The 19,326-nt window shown below is 37.8% G+C and overlaps 1 protein-coding gene across 3 annotated transcripts in view; it reads right to left on the bottom strand.

Annotated features, from left to right (window-relative positions):
- The window catches only part of LOC136760464 (protein Jumonji), a 139,622-nt gene that overhangs the window by 40,891 nt on the left and 79,405 nt on the right, over window positions 1–19,326 (bottom strand). For all 3 annotated transcript variants that reach the window (XM_066715873.1, XM_066715874.1, XM_066715875.1), the window contains exon 4: window positions 813–982. In XM_066715873.1, the coding sequence (XP_066571970.1) occupies window positions 813–982 (170 nt within the window). The remainder of the gene's footprint in view (window positions 1–812; window positions 983–19,326) is intronic.

Genomic DNA, 19,326 nt, shown 5'->3' with positions numbered 1-19,326 from the left:
AATATCCCAAAATAGGGTGTGCAGTGGGGGCCTGATGTATAGTTTCTATGTCCATAATGGAACCACGTAGCAGAAAAACACACCATTACAAGTGGAGCTTCTGTGGGTTAAGTATGCTGTATCAGCAGCTGCCGTTTATCCCTCTCCACAGTGTGACCAAAAAACATGGTTCTATTATAGATTGATATTGGTTAATTGACCAAAAGCAGCCGTCTTTGTTCGGTGCACTCCCCTTGCAATTCAGTTTAAACAATTCCAACAGCTGAACAAACACGGCGAGGACAATAACTTTTCTCTTAAAAGCACAGTTAAGTCCTAATTCGACAGGCACTTTTGGCAGACCTCGGCCTGAACAATAAAGGTACTGTATACCAGTGCTGGGCTTCAGTAATTCCATTCAGTTTCATTGATACCAGTGGCAGGATCGCCACCCTTCCCACTACTTTTCAACATCCATATGGAGTGGAAAACACTAGCTGAACGAAAAGGCTATATAATTCATCAACACACATACAAGAAAGCCACAATGTCTGTAGTTAGGACTAGTTAGTTAGGACTTGAACAATTTGTGCTATAACTGCTGCTTTCTGAATCATTTAAAAATCAAACACTCAGGAGGGGAATAAATAAATAAATCAAAGGGCTCTCTTGTTGCAGTTCTTTAGTGGAAGCCCAAAACTCAATGCAATGTCTCATTTGGAGAACCCATTGGTGTTCCACAATAAAAAGCAGAAGGGTCTGCCTAGAATGGAAACAAGCATGACTGTCGAGTGAAATTTGCCTAAAAACAACAGCGTGCAACAGGTTTCTACCTCGAAGGCAGAGGAACGTCAGGAAGTCCTCCGTCTTGGGCTTGCGTTTGGAGAGGTCAGTGATCTGAGATGCAGGAGTGGGTAACGCTGGCTCCACCACCTTGACAGGGGTTGTGCTGGGGGAGTTGGGCTGCGACTGAGCAAATTTCCTTTGTGCTTGCAGTCTCGGCCTAGAAAAATGACAGTGAAGGAAACCATGTTAGTTTTACAAGCTATTAAAATCCCTCATATGAGACTCACATTAATCCCCCGCCCCTCCCAAAAAAGTTTCCACAGTGTTTTACATTTAAAAACAATCATCACTCAACAACTCTGCAGACATTCCCCAGCCAGCTAAGGGTTTTGTTTTCTTACAGACATTCTTAAGGCAGTAATAGTTATGATAACTGGTACCAGCTTCCGTAATCTTTGTTCTGCAAATTGGGGTGTATGAAATGGTAAAAGCAGCAAAAAGTAATGCACAATTTGTCTGAATAATCTAGATTGAAAAGATTGAGGAATAAAAAAAAGCAACAATAACATTTGGAAGCATTTCATTCATCATTCAAACACTTGCATAGGAAAACGTGCCAGCTGTTGATTAATGTCGAGGATATAAAATGTAATTAAGTTCTCTATTAAATACTGCCAAGACCTTTGCTACTCCTGACAACCGATAAAAGTACAGAGCCCTGAGGATATGTCTATTTGCTGACAGTCTTTCAAGGCCAACTTCTGAAGATACACAGGGTGTTTCTTTGAGTTCTTCTTCCTCCCCCCCTCTCCTCTGTGTGATTAATTTTTTAGATTTTGTGGAAGTTGCTAGACTGACAGTGCTGAATACTAAAGCCATGCATTTGTGGATTAACAAGCAACGTACAGCAACCCAATCCCCTGAAGCCTCATCTTTCCCTACTTCCCTTCCTTCAGCACACCTGTAAAGCATGGAGACTTCCATCTCCAAAAATAACGCAGAATGTTTATTTTTAAAAAGAAAAATACATTAAGCGTAAACACCCCAAGAAGAGTACTCTTACACATTATTCTCTGTGATTATACTTTTCTTTTGCAAATTAATTCTCTCAAACCTATCATGTTCCACCCCGGAAGAACTGTATTCTGGTCTTAAAGCATTTGTACAAGTTAAATTAGACCAGGATGACAAAGTGTAGGAATTCATTGTTCATAACAATAACAACAACACATTATACTACAATTCTTATATAGTTTTCACCAATTATGTAAATTAACACTACTTAAATGTACAATATACAGATAAAGGTTGATATTTTATGATTTAGTGGCTTTATAGCATGTAGTCTTGTACCTACGGAGTATGTTGTGTCCCGACTAACATATCTGTGTTTAATGAAGTTAAAGATGACGATCCGCTACACAATGCAAGTTTTCAACTCCTTCCTTTGTTGATACAGCTAAAAGAAAAGGTCTAACTGAATTAGTAGGGATTGTGTTCTTTAATCAAAATGGTAGTTTATATGCCAAAATATTTACCGCATATTTAAACTACTAGTGCCATGCAGATATACAGTAATAATTGTACTTTTCCTGTTGAAAATTACCTTTAATTACCCTTACACATTTAGATTAGAACAAAAATGTCCCTATAATTTATTTAATAGTAGGCATTAAAAAAATGTAAAGTGATAAATACGTTTATTTTATGATTAATAATGCCCTTTATTGAGACATGTGGGTATAAGATTCAGATAACAGTACCCTTAAATGGCTTGGTTTGCTTTGTTAAGGGACAAAAAATAATAAAGTACCATTACAGTGTGGAAGTATGCATCTACCGATTGCTGGGCTGTGAAACACGGTACAACATGCTGTTCAAATCAAACTAGGCCAGTACTAGTTTTTCCTGCATCATCTGAAGATTCAGCTGTCAGGTCTTTCCATATGCTATTACATGCTGTGCACATTTTAGGTTTGCTTTGTGATTTTCAAGAGCAATCTGGGACATTTTGTGAAAGGGGAAAAAACAACTGCGCGAATCTCTTCTCCAAACCTAGACGTCTTCTGACTAACCTCTGCAAGACCTCAATGTCTAACACACTGACACATTCTCAGTGAGAATAAAAACTATTACAATTTCAAATCTGGCAAGCAGTCTGCAAGTCTCATGTTCATATGATATGAATACATAAGGCTTTTTGGAAAGCCGCTATAAATCCGACAATACCTATAATTTCACCACTGGTAGGAATTACAGTGCAGACGTTTCGTCCCAATTCTCTGCTGAGGAGATAAACAGGCCATAGCAGAGTTGAAATAAATCCTTCTGAATTAGGAGGGATAAATACATTTAGGAAACACTGAAAAAAAAATCGTACACATATGCAAATTCACTCATGTATATTTCAATAGAACAGTTTAACATATATAAGGGTCATTATTGGGAAATTATGATGATTGGACAATTTTTTTCCAAATGGATTTCAACATTGCAAAATCTGAAGTATAGTGAAGTATATTGATGTCATCAAAAAAATACACACATCTCTTTTATAAGACAACCCAATACCAAATTTGTAGGAAGGCCATTCGTGGTCTTTTTTTTTTTCCTCTTACGGTTTTAAATTAATCACATGTCTGGCATATTCAAGTCAATGAAAGTAGATCATTTCCCAGTATTTTCAGTTCCAGTGGTTTGACTTCATGGGCACAACAAATCAAAACTACAGAAACAATGGGGAGTTGAGCTAAATCTGCACACAACTGTATCGAAATTGAGACACATGATGTGCTTTACCCCCAACCACTGTCAGTGGTATCTTTGGAGCAACAATAAAATTCAACTCCATGAAGCCCTGTAAGCAGTGCGCCATGGTTGGTACAGATTAATGACAGAACGCATTAGTTCCAGTGTGGTCCTAAAGGGAACAGTGTTCATTGTGAGAAACAGATGATCGCAAGAAGAGGCAGATACACTGAAAGAACCATCAAAGAAAATTCCAAAAGATAATATGGGGTTTAATTGTGCACCCCCCACCCCCCTCGATCAAGGAGGCCAGCAAAGAGGCCAAGAAATAGAGACGGAAGAAAAAAATCTAATGAAACCACATTAAACTCAAAAGCAGAATTCAGATTTAAAAACACTTTCCTCAAACTTAAAAACTTTGCTGAAACGCGAGTAGGCTACATTTGCACTCCTCAGACAGGTTTGGTCTGAAACAAGCGTTCTTGTCTTTGTCAGACTGTGTTAAAATCGTATGCAAGGGATTTATTTCCAAGGCAACAATGGGGTAATCTTCAGCTTATTGAGCAAAGACAAAATATTCACAAGAAGCCTCATATTAAAAACAGCCAAAAGTGGAAAAAGACGAAATTTGGGATGACAGTGCTCGACATCCCAGTCAGAAAAAACAAAAACAAAGAAAACTGCTTACACTCTGTAAATGTCATCCGATTAAAAGAATGTTAGAGTTAAACAGAATTAAATCATTTAAAATTCCTTATGATTGTATTGAACTGACTATCATTCTCCAATGTAAGGGGGAGACATCAAGCAGAGAGATGGCTGCCAATTTGTTTTGTGTTTTGTTTTTCTTAATTTCACAAGACAATTCATCCTCAAAGTGCGTCTTTGCGAAACAAACTCAAAATTTAAATGGGCTTATGAAGACACCACGACTGAATAACTAAAATGTTTTACAAATTACATATTGATGTGTTTGTCCTCTAATTATTCCTTTAAAATATAAATAGCTTTCTATGACAAATGCAAAAAACGAATTTCCCAAAATTATTCATAATGAATATTTATATGAATACGTAAACAAGTATTGTGGGCTCAGATTATACCTAAAACAAAAGTGAAAACAGACTGGTGGTCTCCATTTATTAGGTAATGGATTAAAAACTGGTAAGTACAATACAGTGTTAACAATTGCCTTAGGCACAAGACCGCATGGATCCATATCGATTCGACAACGAGTTGTTATATCACTTAAGACATTTCTCGTTAATGGATACTGGCTCACCAATGAAATACGTGAATTCGAAATCATGCCGAGTAACTGTTAATTTGTTGGTTGGACATGTTTTTTCTCTAAAAATTGAAAAATAACAGTTTTAACCAAAGACCGATTTACAATATGAAAGTCTTGCCAATAGTAAGATAGCAATAAGATGAATTCATACTACTGGAGAAGTTAACCATCACTAAGCTGAACCTAAATTAAAAATACTATAGTGCAATGTCAGTAATCTGTATATATACATTTTTTAAAAGGAACATAACAGCTGCGTTTACATTTTTAATCCGTATAACAACTGATGGTGATGTCAAACAATGTTTTGAATAATGGATAAAACGCTACATCCACATCATCCAAAGGTTGTTGGAATGAAATGGCAGCTGCTATGGAATTCGACTCTGCAGTTCAAAGCTATCAGAGGAAGTGCAAGAGTAAAACACGCCGAAAAACCACATGGAAGTAAATGGTTTGGGGAACAGGCCGCAGTACATAGAGAATATGTAAAAACCTTTTAACCGATAATATTGTTTGGGGTTGAAAGCAATTTTATCCATATGGCTCTTATCCAAAAGAAAAAGGAAATGTTAGCAATCAGTTTGAGTTAATATTTCTTATTTTTAAAGCCTCATAGGAGGGGGTTGGTGGGGTGGGGTGTTAAATAAGGACCTTTTAAACATCAGAGCTCATTAAATATAAAGAGTGGTTTAATTGGTCTGGATGTGGCTCAGAGAAGAAATGGACCAATAAAACGATGGGGGACTACCAGGGTTTAAAGACCCTGTCTAGACAAGTAAAGATACAGATGACCAGTTGCATTTATTGGGCAGTTAATACATCCTGGGTTTTATTTGTAGCACCCTGCTTCCCAAAGTTAAAGTACCTAAAACTATAACAAAAAGTCCATGAAACCATCTTTACTCTATTGAAGAGAACTTAAGTTATACAAAACAAAAAATGATTATTTGACAGCCACCTAAAACAATAGGCTGGATGTAGTTTGCATGTCTCTTGTTTTCATATTATGCATCACAGATTAAGCATTTTCTCGAGATACAAAGCTTAATTCATTAAAAAAAAAGTTGCTCTTGTAAAATATCTAGCCAAGCACTGAGTGATTTAATCCTTCTGTCCTTGCCCATCTCCGAACAGTAGAGAAGGTGTAATGTCAAAGAGTCCTTTGTAAATGGCCATAAGACCTTTTCGGTTTTATCCGGATACACAGCATTGTAGCATTAACAAGGAGTAATAAACTTTTTACATGTCATACTATCTGCATAGGCTGAAAATACATCAAACTACACAGAATAAAAAAAAAAAACCTCATGTTCACACCTGTTTCAGATTTGAATACAACAAAAACATTTTGACTGGTTTTCAACAAATTATCAAAGTAGATGTTTTTTTTATTCCTTTATTTCTCCCTTTTGTATAAGTGAGGAAAGCTAGAAGAGCCTGCGATGATTGCAATATCCTTTCTACCCCTTTTACCGATGAAGGTATGCATTGTTGAGAGAGAACTCTGCTCCATAAAGAAAACCTGTTGGATGAGCACTGAACACGTTTACTATAAAAGATAAAAGAAACTGAATGATATAAACATGATCATATCTGCCAAAGGGTGGTGTCTAAAACAGCTGCACCAGCTTGGAAATTGATGAAGAAAAGGCAAATTGTATTTTTTTATTTATTTTTTCTTCTGAGACCATTAAGGCTCCCGCAGAACTGTGGTGTAGGCCTACTTATATTTTTAAGGCCCACCAGCCCCACTGACCCCTGCCCCACAAACTCAAGCACAGACACTTATGAGATCGACACAGAGGCGGCCATGGAATTACTAGAACAGAAAAGAACACTTTATCATTCATTGCTCCGGCACTCTAACCCCGTTTAAATAAAATCATAAATGACAAGAAGAAAGAGGGAGGTCATCACCTATCTTACATCATATCGTACACCTCTCCATTTGCTCGTCTTCAGGGACAGTTTGACATTATCAAGGGCAGTGCTCGTAAGCAGGACGAGCGGCCTATTTCCAACGATAGTGTTGCTGTATTTTTTTATTATTTTTTTATACGCCAGCAATGACGCAGCAGGCTGCCCTTCCCCAGCCCACAGTAATACTCCCAGGCATTCGAATCGCACAATAGCCCATGCAGTCTACTGCCTGCCTGCTACTGAAATGGGCAGGATATAAGGCCTTTGACAATAAGAGCTTTTATCAACAAGAACAACTATGCATAATTTATGAACACTCAATTAAAAAAAGAAAAACATGGGGACAATGGGGATGCAACCATTGCAGGTACCTGGTAGTGATCTTGTTACCATAATGTATTTATCAAAGACAAAAGAAGAAGGCTCAGCATGATGCCAGCATTTATAGCACCTTCAAGTGGATACAATGCCCATATACCATTGACAATGGCAATAAAAATGAATTAAACAACAAGGGTGGGAAGCAACATGCAATTGCATAGCATTAACATCCGTCTCCAAGGAGTAATTCCATTCAATTTGGCAGTGTCCACATTATGTCTGCGGCCAATACTTTCCTGCACCAAGTGAACACAGATTTCATGTAATTCCAGGGGGCTCAATAAACACTACATTGTATATTAGTTTAAAACAAACAAAACTAAGGCTGTTTTTATTTTTTCCTCTTGTGCATTAGTCCATTCTCATTGTCTTATAGTAGCTGTGATTTGATGCACTTTAATACCATTAAGCCAAATAAAAAAGGGCTTACTCACAAGCTCCAACAATTTACATTACAAACATGTTCTGTACAGACTTCTCCCTTGATTTACTTGGCATAATTTGTCAGTGCAGAAACTGAATTCCAGCAGCTCTTGTATGGATTCAGATTAAGCCCATCTTTTTTGCTATAGAGTTTGCATCAGTCACAGGATGCTTTTATTTCCAGACTAACATAAACAAAAATAGTAAACTGTGATTCTCCCTGATTAAACTCAAGAGTCTTGCAACTTGAAAGAGTATAAAGCTACAAAGCCAACCATATCTAGCCAGTACACTTCATCAAGATCTATGTGTGTGTAATCAGGGGTCTGCCTTCAGTCCTCCTTGTCACATTAAAAAGTGTTTTTTCTGGAACTTAAATTTCACCTAACAAGCAGTCAATATTAAGAAAAAACACCTAAACTTTGACGTCTTCATTTCTTTAATAAGATATGCCAGTGGAAAAGGGGTAAAAGTCTAGTCTAGTGTAACCCAATGAGATCAGTGCTGAACAGCTTCTAGGCCTATATCCTTAAAATACTACTTCTGTGATCAGTACACACACTTTGCCCTTCAGAAAGATGTACCGGTTTAAGGCCCAGAGTGTGTTTAGCCACCTCCTACAAAATACATTTTAGAATCTGGAATTTCTTCTGTGTATGAGCAGCAAAAAACACAGTCCTAATTGAAAGGCTGCAAGAACATAAGAACCTTGTGAAAGGTAACAGAGATGTGGGCAACACTTGCGATTGTTGAGTGCAAAGCCCCATTTGAAACCCTGCACTGACTGTACACTGCCAAAAGAAACGGCACGCAAAACCTGATATCCCACATGATTAACACAGACTATTATATCCTGTTTGCTTGGAGCGAAAACATCTTCAAAACCTCCAGCAATTTACACAGCACAAACTGACTACAAGGAAGATGGGTTTACTCAAACAAAAACCCTATTGGCAGGAACAGTAAACATCAATGTTTTATTTAGAGCTCGGTGTGGGCCTTCTTCAGCATCAAAGAAATTCCTGACTGACTGGAATCTTTGGTAATCCCCATGCCGGTCTCAGGTCTCTTTATCAGGACGGCTGAATGGGAAGTGAGGAGCGTAGAGGGTTGCAGTGCCATAGGGCAAGTTCACCGGCAAAGAAAGACGCTGTCTGCACTTTAATAAGCCTGAAACTTGATATGTTTGTATTGTGGCTTCTGTTGTTTACAAGCCTGGTGACCTCCTGTCTGGAAAATGCAGGATTCATACCAAATGCTAAAGTTTACCAATCCCCACCAACTATTACTGCCACCCCAGACTCAACAAAAGTGTTTAAAAAGTAATTTTTAAATGTGCTGGAAATCTTTAATATGTGTCATCGACATCAGCTTATACCAAACCACTGCTGGATGAAGCCCCCCCCCCCCACTAGATGTCTGCACTTCCACCAATTGAATATATATTTACATCCTGCATTTAAAATAATGTTATTCAGTGATGCATTTAGATTAATCAATGATATCAGTTATTTTTGGCAAAGGCTGATTCAGTTTAGTGAAACCTCTAAAGATTCCAGCTGGTTGGCTGCAGTTAGGACAGGGGGGATGTGAACTTTTGACTGTCTCACCATAAAAAAATCAATGAAATACAGAAATAGAGTTTTACAATGTACAGCACAGCCCATGTGTTGCCTGCATGACTACATGGTTTAATTTAATATGCTCTGGAAGACACACACCCCTTGTATACCACATAGCACTCCATTCACAAGCCTCACATACAAAGCCTCCAGAATACAGCATACGCCACAATATCAAAATAAAAATATTACTTCACCAATCACTTGAGGCACAAAGAGGAGTGATTATGGTAAAACGTCTTTCTTATTTTATTATTTTTATTATTATTATTATTTTTTTAACATAACCAGCCTATAAAATGATCCACAGAACTGTTCACATCTATTGTTGGCAGTATCTCAAAATGACTTTGTTGTGTATAAAGCAATCCTAGGAAAAAAAAAAAAGCAGCTTAGGGAATTTGATTTATTTTCTCAAGTCGGTTCCATACAAGTGTCTTTCATTTGCATGTCTGTCGGGAGCAGAACCGACTGCCCCGAAGATTAATGACGGAGTTTCATTTCAGCCAAGTTGAGGCTGACATAGTTGACAGTTCTAGTCAGTCTGTGCCACCTTCCATCCTGTCCAGATGTTGAAGGGTTTCTGCAGCTGTATGAAGATGTATGCATCGGTTATATTACCATACACCAGCTGCAAGATATGTGCAGCATGCAATTCTGTATTTGTGATTATTTTTTGTAAGCATGTCAAGGGGTTCCTCATTTCTTGATATAGAAAAGACACGAAGCGCATGCAAATGGAAAAGCATGTTTTTAATTATCCCTGGCATTCCACATTGGAAAGTGCAAAGGGTAACGGAGCAGTTTAAGGGATGGCTGCCATCTCGTTCTAATCACCCGTTTGCAGTCCTCTTCCAACCTAAACACTTCCAGATGCAACACATGTTGGAATAAAGTTTATCTCAGCAGTAACAAGCCTAAAAGTACAAAGCACCTAGCGCAGAATCAAGCAGCAAATCTGAACCTTGGGTTTGGAAAGGAATACAACAGATCACATATGTATGCATTCCCATTCTTATACAGCTTAGTGAAAGACGTCATACTCTTGGCTGTGGATTTAAGAGAGGAAATAAGTTACAATAACACAATCTGACAATGAATCGGCAGCAGAAAAAATAAACGTATAAATTAGTAGCAATTAATAATCTAGTAATGTGTGGTTCCCCCCAGGTTGTGGATTTGTGGATTCATGATTTATATTATTGGAATAGTGTATTTTGTTTGTATCGTTTATTTAATTTGAAACAGTGTTTTGTTGGCTGCTTTTCGGTTTCCGAAAAACTACTAAGTGAAGTAGTAGTTACAAATATCATATAATGGTTTCAATCTGTGGCTAAATCTTTGGTTCAGATGCAAATGATGATCAAAATACTGCAGATTAAAATGCAGATTGAAAAGTGAATTATACTGTAGTAGGAACACTTCCCCATTTCTGCATCCTATACTGTGTAGTGGGAATTCATCCTTGCTCCTGCTTTGGAGATGCTGTATCCTATACTTTTATAGGCAAAGCAGTCTGTTGCCATTATGAAAACAACATCTGCCACCGATTGCAAATTAGGGAATTTCTATGGATGGAAATAAGGAAGAGGTTATTCTCACTTTTTAAATAACAGCTGCCTTGAGCTGAAGATGAGCCGTGGCAGCAGAGTGCACGAGTAGATCTTGAACAGATTTTGTGTACTGAAAGAAAGCCTCATGCTCTGCACAACAAATGCCTCTATTATTCTTAAAAACTCCAAATACTATTCATGAGTAAAAAAAGGCCAACATTTCTAACGGACTAAACTTATACCATTGTAAACATTGTTAAAGGATTTAAAAACTAAAAATCAAACAGATGTCCAAAGCACCAATGCACAAAATATTTCAAAGTTTCATGGTTCTGCACACCCACACACCAATAACAAATCACTACAATAGCACTCAGCAAATTTTGTTTGATAAAGGATTCTTCATTCTACCTAATGTAAGTACTGTTTTAAAATTTCTGGGTGGGTCAAAGCTCTTACATGGTCCGAGTCTGGCCTGAAGTATTAACCTGAGCTGGGACAATTTGTCAAGAAAATAAACTACAGAAACTCAAAGAATCTAGATGAAATCACTTTTTTTGGAATGTATTCATCCACTATATAAACTAAGAGTTAGGTGCTATCCATTTGTTAAAGCCTCCCCGAAAGCCTATGCATTTACCCAGGTCTTAAACCCAACAACACTGCCAATCTTATCTCTCCCTACCTCCTCAGACTACTTAAGCTATGCAGGGACAGGCCTGCAGGTGAAGCTTGTCCTGTTGTCACCATGGCTGAGCGTCCAATGTGTAAACCAAGTAAATATTTGAGGAGGCTCAAATTCAGGAAACTGCAGAGGCTAATTACCCTTTAAAATGTTTACAAGCTTCAACAAAGCACAGCAATCTCTCAATGCCCATGATTAACAGGCCATAACCAACTGCTATAAAGTGACATATAGGTAAATGACTTATAGGTTTGTAACTTTTGAGCGTTTTGAGCCATGAAGCAGCCTCTCTGCTCTTTTTAAAGGACTTATTTTCTACACTTAATATTCCCAAATGTAATCTGTTTGCTTTTTCTCATCACTTCAGCAGTTCTCTACACAAGGAAGGCAAACATCTGACCTACCAATGCAATCAAGCTCATTTGACATTATCTTTATGGAAAGACTGCAAACACTTTGACACAAAATGTGCCATGCTATGGTTCTCAACGGGACAATAAAAATACATTAATACACAGAATGTGCCATGTATCGTTTTAGTTTCTTCTCCCAGACCATTATCCATCATATTGAACAGTTCTGTGCATGCCCCTTTCTGTAGATGTACGTCATAGAAGAGACCAGAAGGGGCTTTCTTGTGATCTGTACTTAGATGATGGACGACAAGGGAAAAGCAAAGAGTGCTGTTAGCCTTACCACAGTGATGCCATCATGGGACACGGCTAAAGACCATTTAAAACAAAAGAAAAATGATGCTAGACCCAGTAAAGTATAGTAAAGTCAGTGTCTATCCTTAATCCCTCTGGTCTGCTGTTCTCCATTTTTCAAGAGTGAGGTCTAACATTCCAGCATTAATAGACAATGATCACATTCCTAACCTCCCTTTCCATACACTTTGTGCTCAAGCTCTTATTATGTAGCAGAATAGAATACTGTGGCAGAGACTGACATTATGAGGGCTCTTTTGGACAGTTCAAAGAGTCTTAAGGTTGGAAAATGCAGTGGTTGACTCAGATGCTCATTTAAGGGATTCAGAGGAAGTACTTTGAGAAATGTAATAAAAAACAGCCCCCAAAGTCATCTATCATTCATGAACCTATGCGTTGCTCCCCAAGGTTATCAACAGCTGCTGTATTTAAATACATTTTTATTTTTTTAACACCGCTTACATATCCTAAGAGAACGATGCTCTCAAATGTGTGACAGGTTCCCAGAGACATCTACAATCCACTAGACCAACATTTAAACAGTTTTCATCACTGCCAACCACTGTTCCACCCACAAAAAATGCAAATAAAGCTTTCACAAACACCGAATACACTGAACACACATTAAGATCTGTGCAAGTTGTGAGATCAAAGATCTAAAATAAATAAGGAAGATAAAAGTGTAAAAAAAAAAAAAAAAAAGCTTGTTTGTCCTGATAAAAGCCTCTTCTGCAGCTGTCTGTCAAGTTTCTTTTAAGGTACTTGCTAGAGTGGCCCTGGCCATAAGATGCTCTCCTGTTAGCTAGTCATTTAATACCACCAGCCCCTGCCTGAAAGACCATGCATTATAAAATACAAAGAAAATATTTCGATCACAAACACATGCAGGTAACTATACTTCTCCAACTTCTACTTTTCACCTCCCAGTCCAACATCAAGGACAGTGCTTTACTCTTTGTTTTGCAGTTATACCTAGTAAACTCCAAATATATGCCCAACATTTGCCATGTTCACATTCCAGCCTAGGTTCACTACAGCAGGGGAGATATTTAAATGAACTTATCTCCGAAATACAATCAGTTTCTTTTGTCAAACTCCCCCTCCCGTCCCCTCTTGAGGTGCTAAAAACATTTCCAGTGTGCTTGCAATTATTCAGGGAATACATAGAGCCAGAATGCCTACTTGAAGCACTACAGCAATCAACACAGTCAGTTGTGCAGCATTCTGTGATAGTGGCAGACAAAATACACTGAACATTTGTTGACATTACATTACCTCAATGCTATTTGAGGATTCGACAATATTAAATAAAAGTCCTTGATCAAATCAACACTTTCACCAACCTAAGAATCACAAATAATAAATGTATTGTCAGAGTACACTTATATATAAAAACTTGACAGGGTACAATTCGGTATTTTGCAATATAACAGTAGGTCAAACTTTTGATTCAGTCAAGGCCAGTATAAGGATTTTGTTTTATTCCCATAGATCCTACAGATTTTGGGCATGTCAACTGATGTCCCCCTTTTTAACTTAATATAAAAGTAAAGTTGGAGATTGAACGAGAGATTTATTTTTTGTCCATTAACCCTCCCTTATTTATCGATCTGTGTGTGCTGCAATTGAGTCAATCTAATTCTGCCCATTAAACTGTCATGCATTTGAAACCCCTCCAAAGACTGTCAAAATAATTTATGTTTGACAAGTTCAATTTATCTACACTAAAAGGATAAATTATATTTTTGGTTAAGTGTCAAAATATGGGTTTACAGCATTAACATATTGTTTTCCCCTTTGAACTAGCCTATATAATATAAGTTGAAAACAAATACACACATAGTCATCTGAAAATGTATTCATTCAGTGGATAAAGGAAAAATAGTTAATTTTGGTTTATTTATTTTCTGGTCTTGTCATTTATCACAATGAATCAAAAGGTGAATATGTATAACATATGTAAATAAATACCTATATATTTGCATAATTTTGGCAATCAAATTTTAATTACCAAATCACAAAGCACCTATATAAAACTATGACTCTGGCTGCGCTGAATGGCCTACAGAAGTGCTCAAAACAGCAGAGGTAATCAACCATTCATATTTAATCAACCTCGGGGCATTGCATATTTCCCAGTCATCCAAATCAAAGTCAGTCTATTGAAATTGAAAACATATCTGCAGTCAATTACACTCTGGTAAAAAAGGATGTCTTTTTTTTTTTTTTAGGGGGGGGGGGGGGTTCTTTTGTTGAGGCTGAGCACACAAATCTCAAAAGCTCTCAGATATCTGATGTGCCGATAGACCTAAGTGGAGTGCTTTGTCATGTGTCACCTTGGGCCACCTGTACCCCCTTTCAAGCGGTGCCAAAGGCCAAGCCTGCAAGAAAACCCATCTCGCAATATAGCCTCACCCACCCCGGTAGAAGGGGAATGGGGAATAATAGCCTGACTGACCTGATAAGTAGGTAGAGCCAACAAATCCATTGGCTAAGAAACCACAAGAAGAACATTCCTGTTCGATGAATCAGTTAACCGCAGGTGTAGGCTGGGCTACCTGTGGCAATAAGTCTCACGCTATCGTGTGGGATGGGGGAAAGCCCAGAAGGCAAATTACCTTCCTTTCTACCCATATGAGAATAAAATAACACACATACACATTTACAGAGAATTGGCATGTTAACATTTCAAGTTTAGGTCACCAACACCTCAGCTAAGGAAGCACACATATTTAATGCAAGATAGCATATGAAGCAGTCAAGTGACACTAATGCAGTAATGTGTCCAGCACGGTACACATACTTATCTGTGTAGACATACACAAACGAAAGAAAGAAAGAAGTGTGTTTTTTTTTTTTTTTTTTAATCTCGTCAGAAGCACACACCCATGAGGCCACCAAACAATTAGAAATTTCACAACTTGTGTACTCTGCTGAACACATGACATTAATCCATTCAATCATGCAAGTGCTCAAAAAACAAACAAACGATAAACAAAACGTATACAAGGTGGAATGTTCAAATTATGACTAACTTGAATGAATCCACAACTTGGTTCTTTTGCTTTTTTAATATGTAACAAAAAGATGCATGCCTTTCAGATCAAAAGCAGGATAAGGTGTTTTCTGGTACGGAGATACATTTTCTTGCTCATAAAATTCACATATACTGCTAGACACAATCTCCAAGGCCATATTCCTCAGCTTTCTGCTTCTCAAACCCTCCCATCCATAAATGCACCTGTGAACAAACCTTTTCTTTTTTCCTTCAACGCGGTCAGCAATACTTGAGCTACTTTCTGAGCCTTGGGAAAATAAGTGAATCCTCTGTCTCAAGCACTGTTCTTGGCACTTCCCAATGCTTTGATGTACTTTTGAAGTAATCAAACTGTGCACCTGCAGACCGCTACTTCTGGCCAGCAGCATGCACCTGCCCTCCAAGTCACCATAGGCCGAAAACAAAGGCAACTCGGGCCGGTTCCATCTCGCCGTCTGATGTGGACCACAACACAGCCTGAGAACCTCTCAAAGTACGCAGGTCTGTTATCGTAGCCACAGCTTTCTGGCAACTAATTAAAAGGGGCTGTGGGAAACACGATACTAGTTTTCCTTTTTGTTGTTGTAGAAGCACTCAAACCATTAATGGGGGTGTGGGGGCAGGGATGAACGGAAATAATAAAGCCTATGACTGTGAGATAGATGGTGGGAGTTAACTTGCTCACAGCATGGTATTTTTCTTCAGCCCTTTACTTTTCCACTACTAATTTATGCCAAATATGGGAAAAATAATCCAAAGCCACTTTTTTTTTTCTTTTTTTTTTTTTGATTGACCAGTGGCTTTAAACTGAATACTCGTTTACATATATTACAAATCAGTGTCTAATTACAGGTAGAGTAGTGGAAAATTCTATAACAGGCAGTCAAACAAGACATCAGAAAGGAGGCCTAAAACCAAGCTAGTAGTCTGAACATCACCAAGCCCCTCTGCTATGTGTAAATTGTTTATACAGTGTTTATATTGACATAACCATCAGATAGAAAGAGGACGTTATTCCGAAGGGCAAACTAAAAGTCAGTTTCCCCAGGTATTCAGGAGACCATGGTCATGAAAACCAAGCAAGAAGAACTATCACAAGGATGTGATATTGAGCAAGGCAAAAACAAATATTATACAGAAATATAATGCTCTCAACAAAACTGTTTAAGCATCCGGGCAACTCCTCACTGCCATGTAAAGCTGTATAGCTTTAAAAAGAAAACAAAAACAAGCTTTGAAGAAGGCGCCCTTTGAAGTGGTCATTGGTTTTATGTTGGTTACTAAAGGCCAAATTAATTACTAGAATGCAAATCGACAAACCTTTTCCTTTGCCCAATGCACTGTGGACAAAATTGTAATTCTGTCCTTTGAGCATTGACAAAATTATACATTCAATCAATGAATACTGATTTAGACCAACATCACATAAAGTGATCAAACGCACTTCACGGGTATATATAAATATATATACACACACATACACACATATACACATACATACACACACATATATACATATATATATATATATACACACATATACATATATATATACACACACATATATAATGTGTTTGTGTGTGTGTATGTACATAAACTCACACAGACACAGATTTATTTATTCTAGGTTCTAAGAAGGGTCCCTGGGGAGGTATAATTCTCATACATCTTTGTTTTCTCTCCACAGTCATTTCCTGAGGAAAGCCTATAGGCCAAATTATGTTTTATTACTCTTGTTTTTCCTGTGTAACATTTAATTTTTTTTTTTTTTTTTAGAAACCATTCCCTTTCACGATGTATTACAATATTGTATTTGTATTTGTAGTCGTGTTCTGCTAGGGTGCACATTTGGAGGCCAATCTGTAGGATTCACAACCAGGGGTATTCCAACTGTTCAAGCTGTTCAAGTAACTTAACCTAAACATTTATGAATGTGTTCAGGCTTTTCTCACTGACAGTGCCTGTGATATCATTGCTGAAGCAAATCAAGCAGCTTGCGACTATCTTCTCACTGATACAGTTTCATCCAGAATGCAGGGTTAACTACCATCAGGAGGACTTAAGTTTAAAGCCAGATTGCACTATCAGTTATGACCGGGAGGCCCTAATGGTGGAAATAAACTGTCAAAGCACCACTAGGATTGGAGATTCATCTTTCGTGCTTTGTAAAACCTAAAACAAAGCACAAGGAGGCGGCAACAAATGAGAGACAATGAAGGAGAATTTTCAACACGCTGTTTGATCATCACAGCACCCACAAAAGACAGCCACATGGTGTCAGTTGATGGCTTTTACAATGGTGTCTCTGGACAGTCTCAGCCGTGCAACTTCTCATTAGGCACCAGTAACAGTTTCAGTGTCAAAGTTTGCAAACAAGACTCATTGTGCTTGTCTGGTGTTCATTAATAACTAAGTGATCCAAGGATACTATCCAGTCTATTTTTAAATGTTTCAAAATTTTCAGCTTCAGCCACATCGCTGGGGAGTTTGTTCAGATTGTGACGACTCTCTGTGTGAAGAAGTGTCTCCTGTTTTCCATCTTGAATGCCTTGAAGCCCAATTTCCATTTGTGTCCCCGGGTCCGTGTGTACCTGCAGATCTGGAAAAGCTCCTCTGGTTTGATGTGGTCGATGCAAAGGCCCTAATACTGATCCCTGTGGAACTCCACTAACAACCTCACTCCAGTTAGAAACAACTCCTCTAATCAATACCCTCTGTTTCCTATACATCAACCAGTTCATATTCCATCTATTTACATTACCCTGAATGCCTACAGCTTCCAATTTGAGAAACAGTCTTTGGTGTGGAACCTTATCAAAAGCTTTTTGGAAATCTAAGTATATCATATCATATGCTTTCACCTGATCTACAGCTGCAGTTGCATGTTCAAAACATTCTAATAAATTAGTAAGACATGATCTGCCTCGTCTAAACCCATGTTGACTGTCTCCAAGAATATGGTTTTCATTAAAATGCTCCTCTAATAGTTTTTTCCAACATTTCACAAGTAATGCAGGTGAGACTGATTGGTCTGTAATTTCCTGGCTCAGTTTTGTCCCCTTTCTTGTGGATTGATATGACATTTGCCGTCTTCCAGTCAGTTGGCACATCCCCTGTTCTAAGTGTCATTTGGAAAATTTCAGTTTCAGCCTATAAATATTGTCCCTCATTTCTTTAAGTACTGTTGGAAATATCCCATCTGGCCCAGATGATTTGTTTGTTTTTAATTCTGCTAGTCCCTTTAGTACTTCCTCCTCATTTATCCTGATCTCTCAGAGTTTGACTGGACTGATCGTTAACCTGTGGCATGTTATGCATTTTGTCTTTTGTAAAATCCTCTGTGAAATACTCATTTAGAACATTTGCCACATCTTGTTTGTTTTCCTAGATATTTCAATTTTTGTCCTTGGTTTAACTTCCTCCTTTATTGATCTCTTGCTGTTGTAGTATCAAAAAAGCTCTTTGCATTAGTTTTAGCTCCAAGAGCTATGTTTCTTTTTATTTCCATCTGTGCTTTTCTGATCCCTTTCTTAAGATCTCTTTGCAGTTCAACATATTCTTTGTATTTTGTTTCTCTATCACTTTTGTCTGCGCTATACAACATTTTCTTTCTATTAAACCATTTTGGCCAATATTTTTTGGTCCTCAATTTGCTAAGTTTTGGCACAAATTTCTCCTGAGCCTCAAGTAGTATATTGTTAAAATATAGCCATTATTTTCAACTGAATCTGTATCCAGTGTGCTCCAGTCTAACTATTCTAAGTGCCGCCTCATACCTCATTCATTCAAAAGTTTAACCCACAAAGATTCTGTTTTGTTACTGGGATCTAATTTGAGTTCTTCTGCCTCCATGTCATTTTTGACATATAATGCAACCCCACCACCTCTTCAATTTTGTTCAACTCTCATAAACTGTTTGTATCCTTTCAACTTGTATTCATCCCCATCATTTTCTGTAAGCCATGTTTCTGTCACTCCTACAACATCATAGTCACACACCAGCACTGTGGCTTCTAGGTCTAACATCTTGTTCCTTATACTCCTGGCACTGAGGTACAAACTTTTCAGGACTTTCCTACAAGGATCCAGGGAGCAGTAAAAACATCTAAGAAAGTCCCACTTTACAGATATTTTACTTATGGAACACTAGCACAAATAAATCACGTCACACGATCCTTAGTAAATCACTGA

This window comes from Amia ocellicauda, chromosome 10 (genome assembly GCF_036373705.1).
Source record: "Amia ocellicauda isolate fAmiCal2 chromosome 10, fAmiCal2.hap1, whole genome shotgun sequence".
NCBI lineage: Eukaryota > Metazoa > Chordata > Actinopteri > Amiiformes > Amiidae > Amia > Amia ocellicauda.
This window is presented reverse-complemented; position numbering and strand designations above follow the sequence as displayed.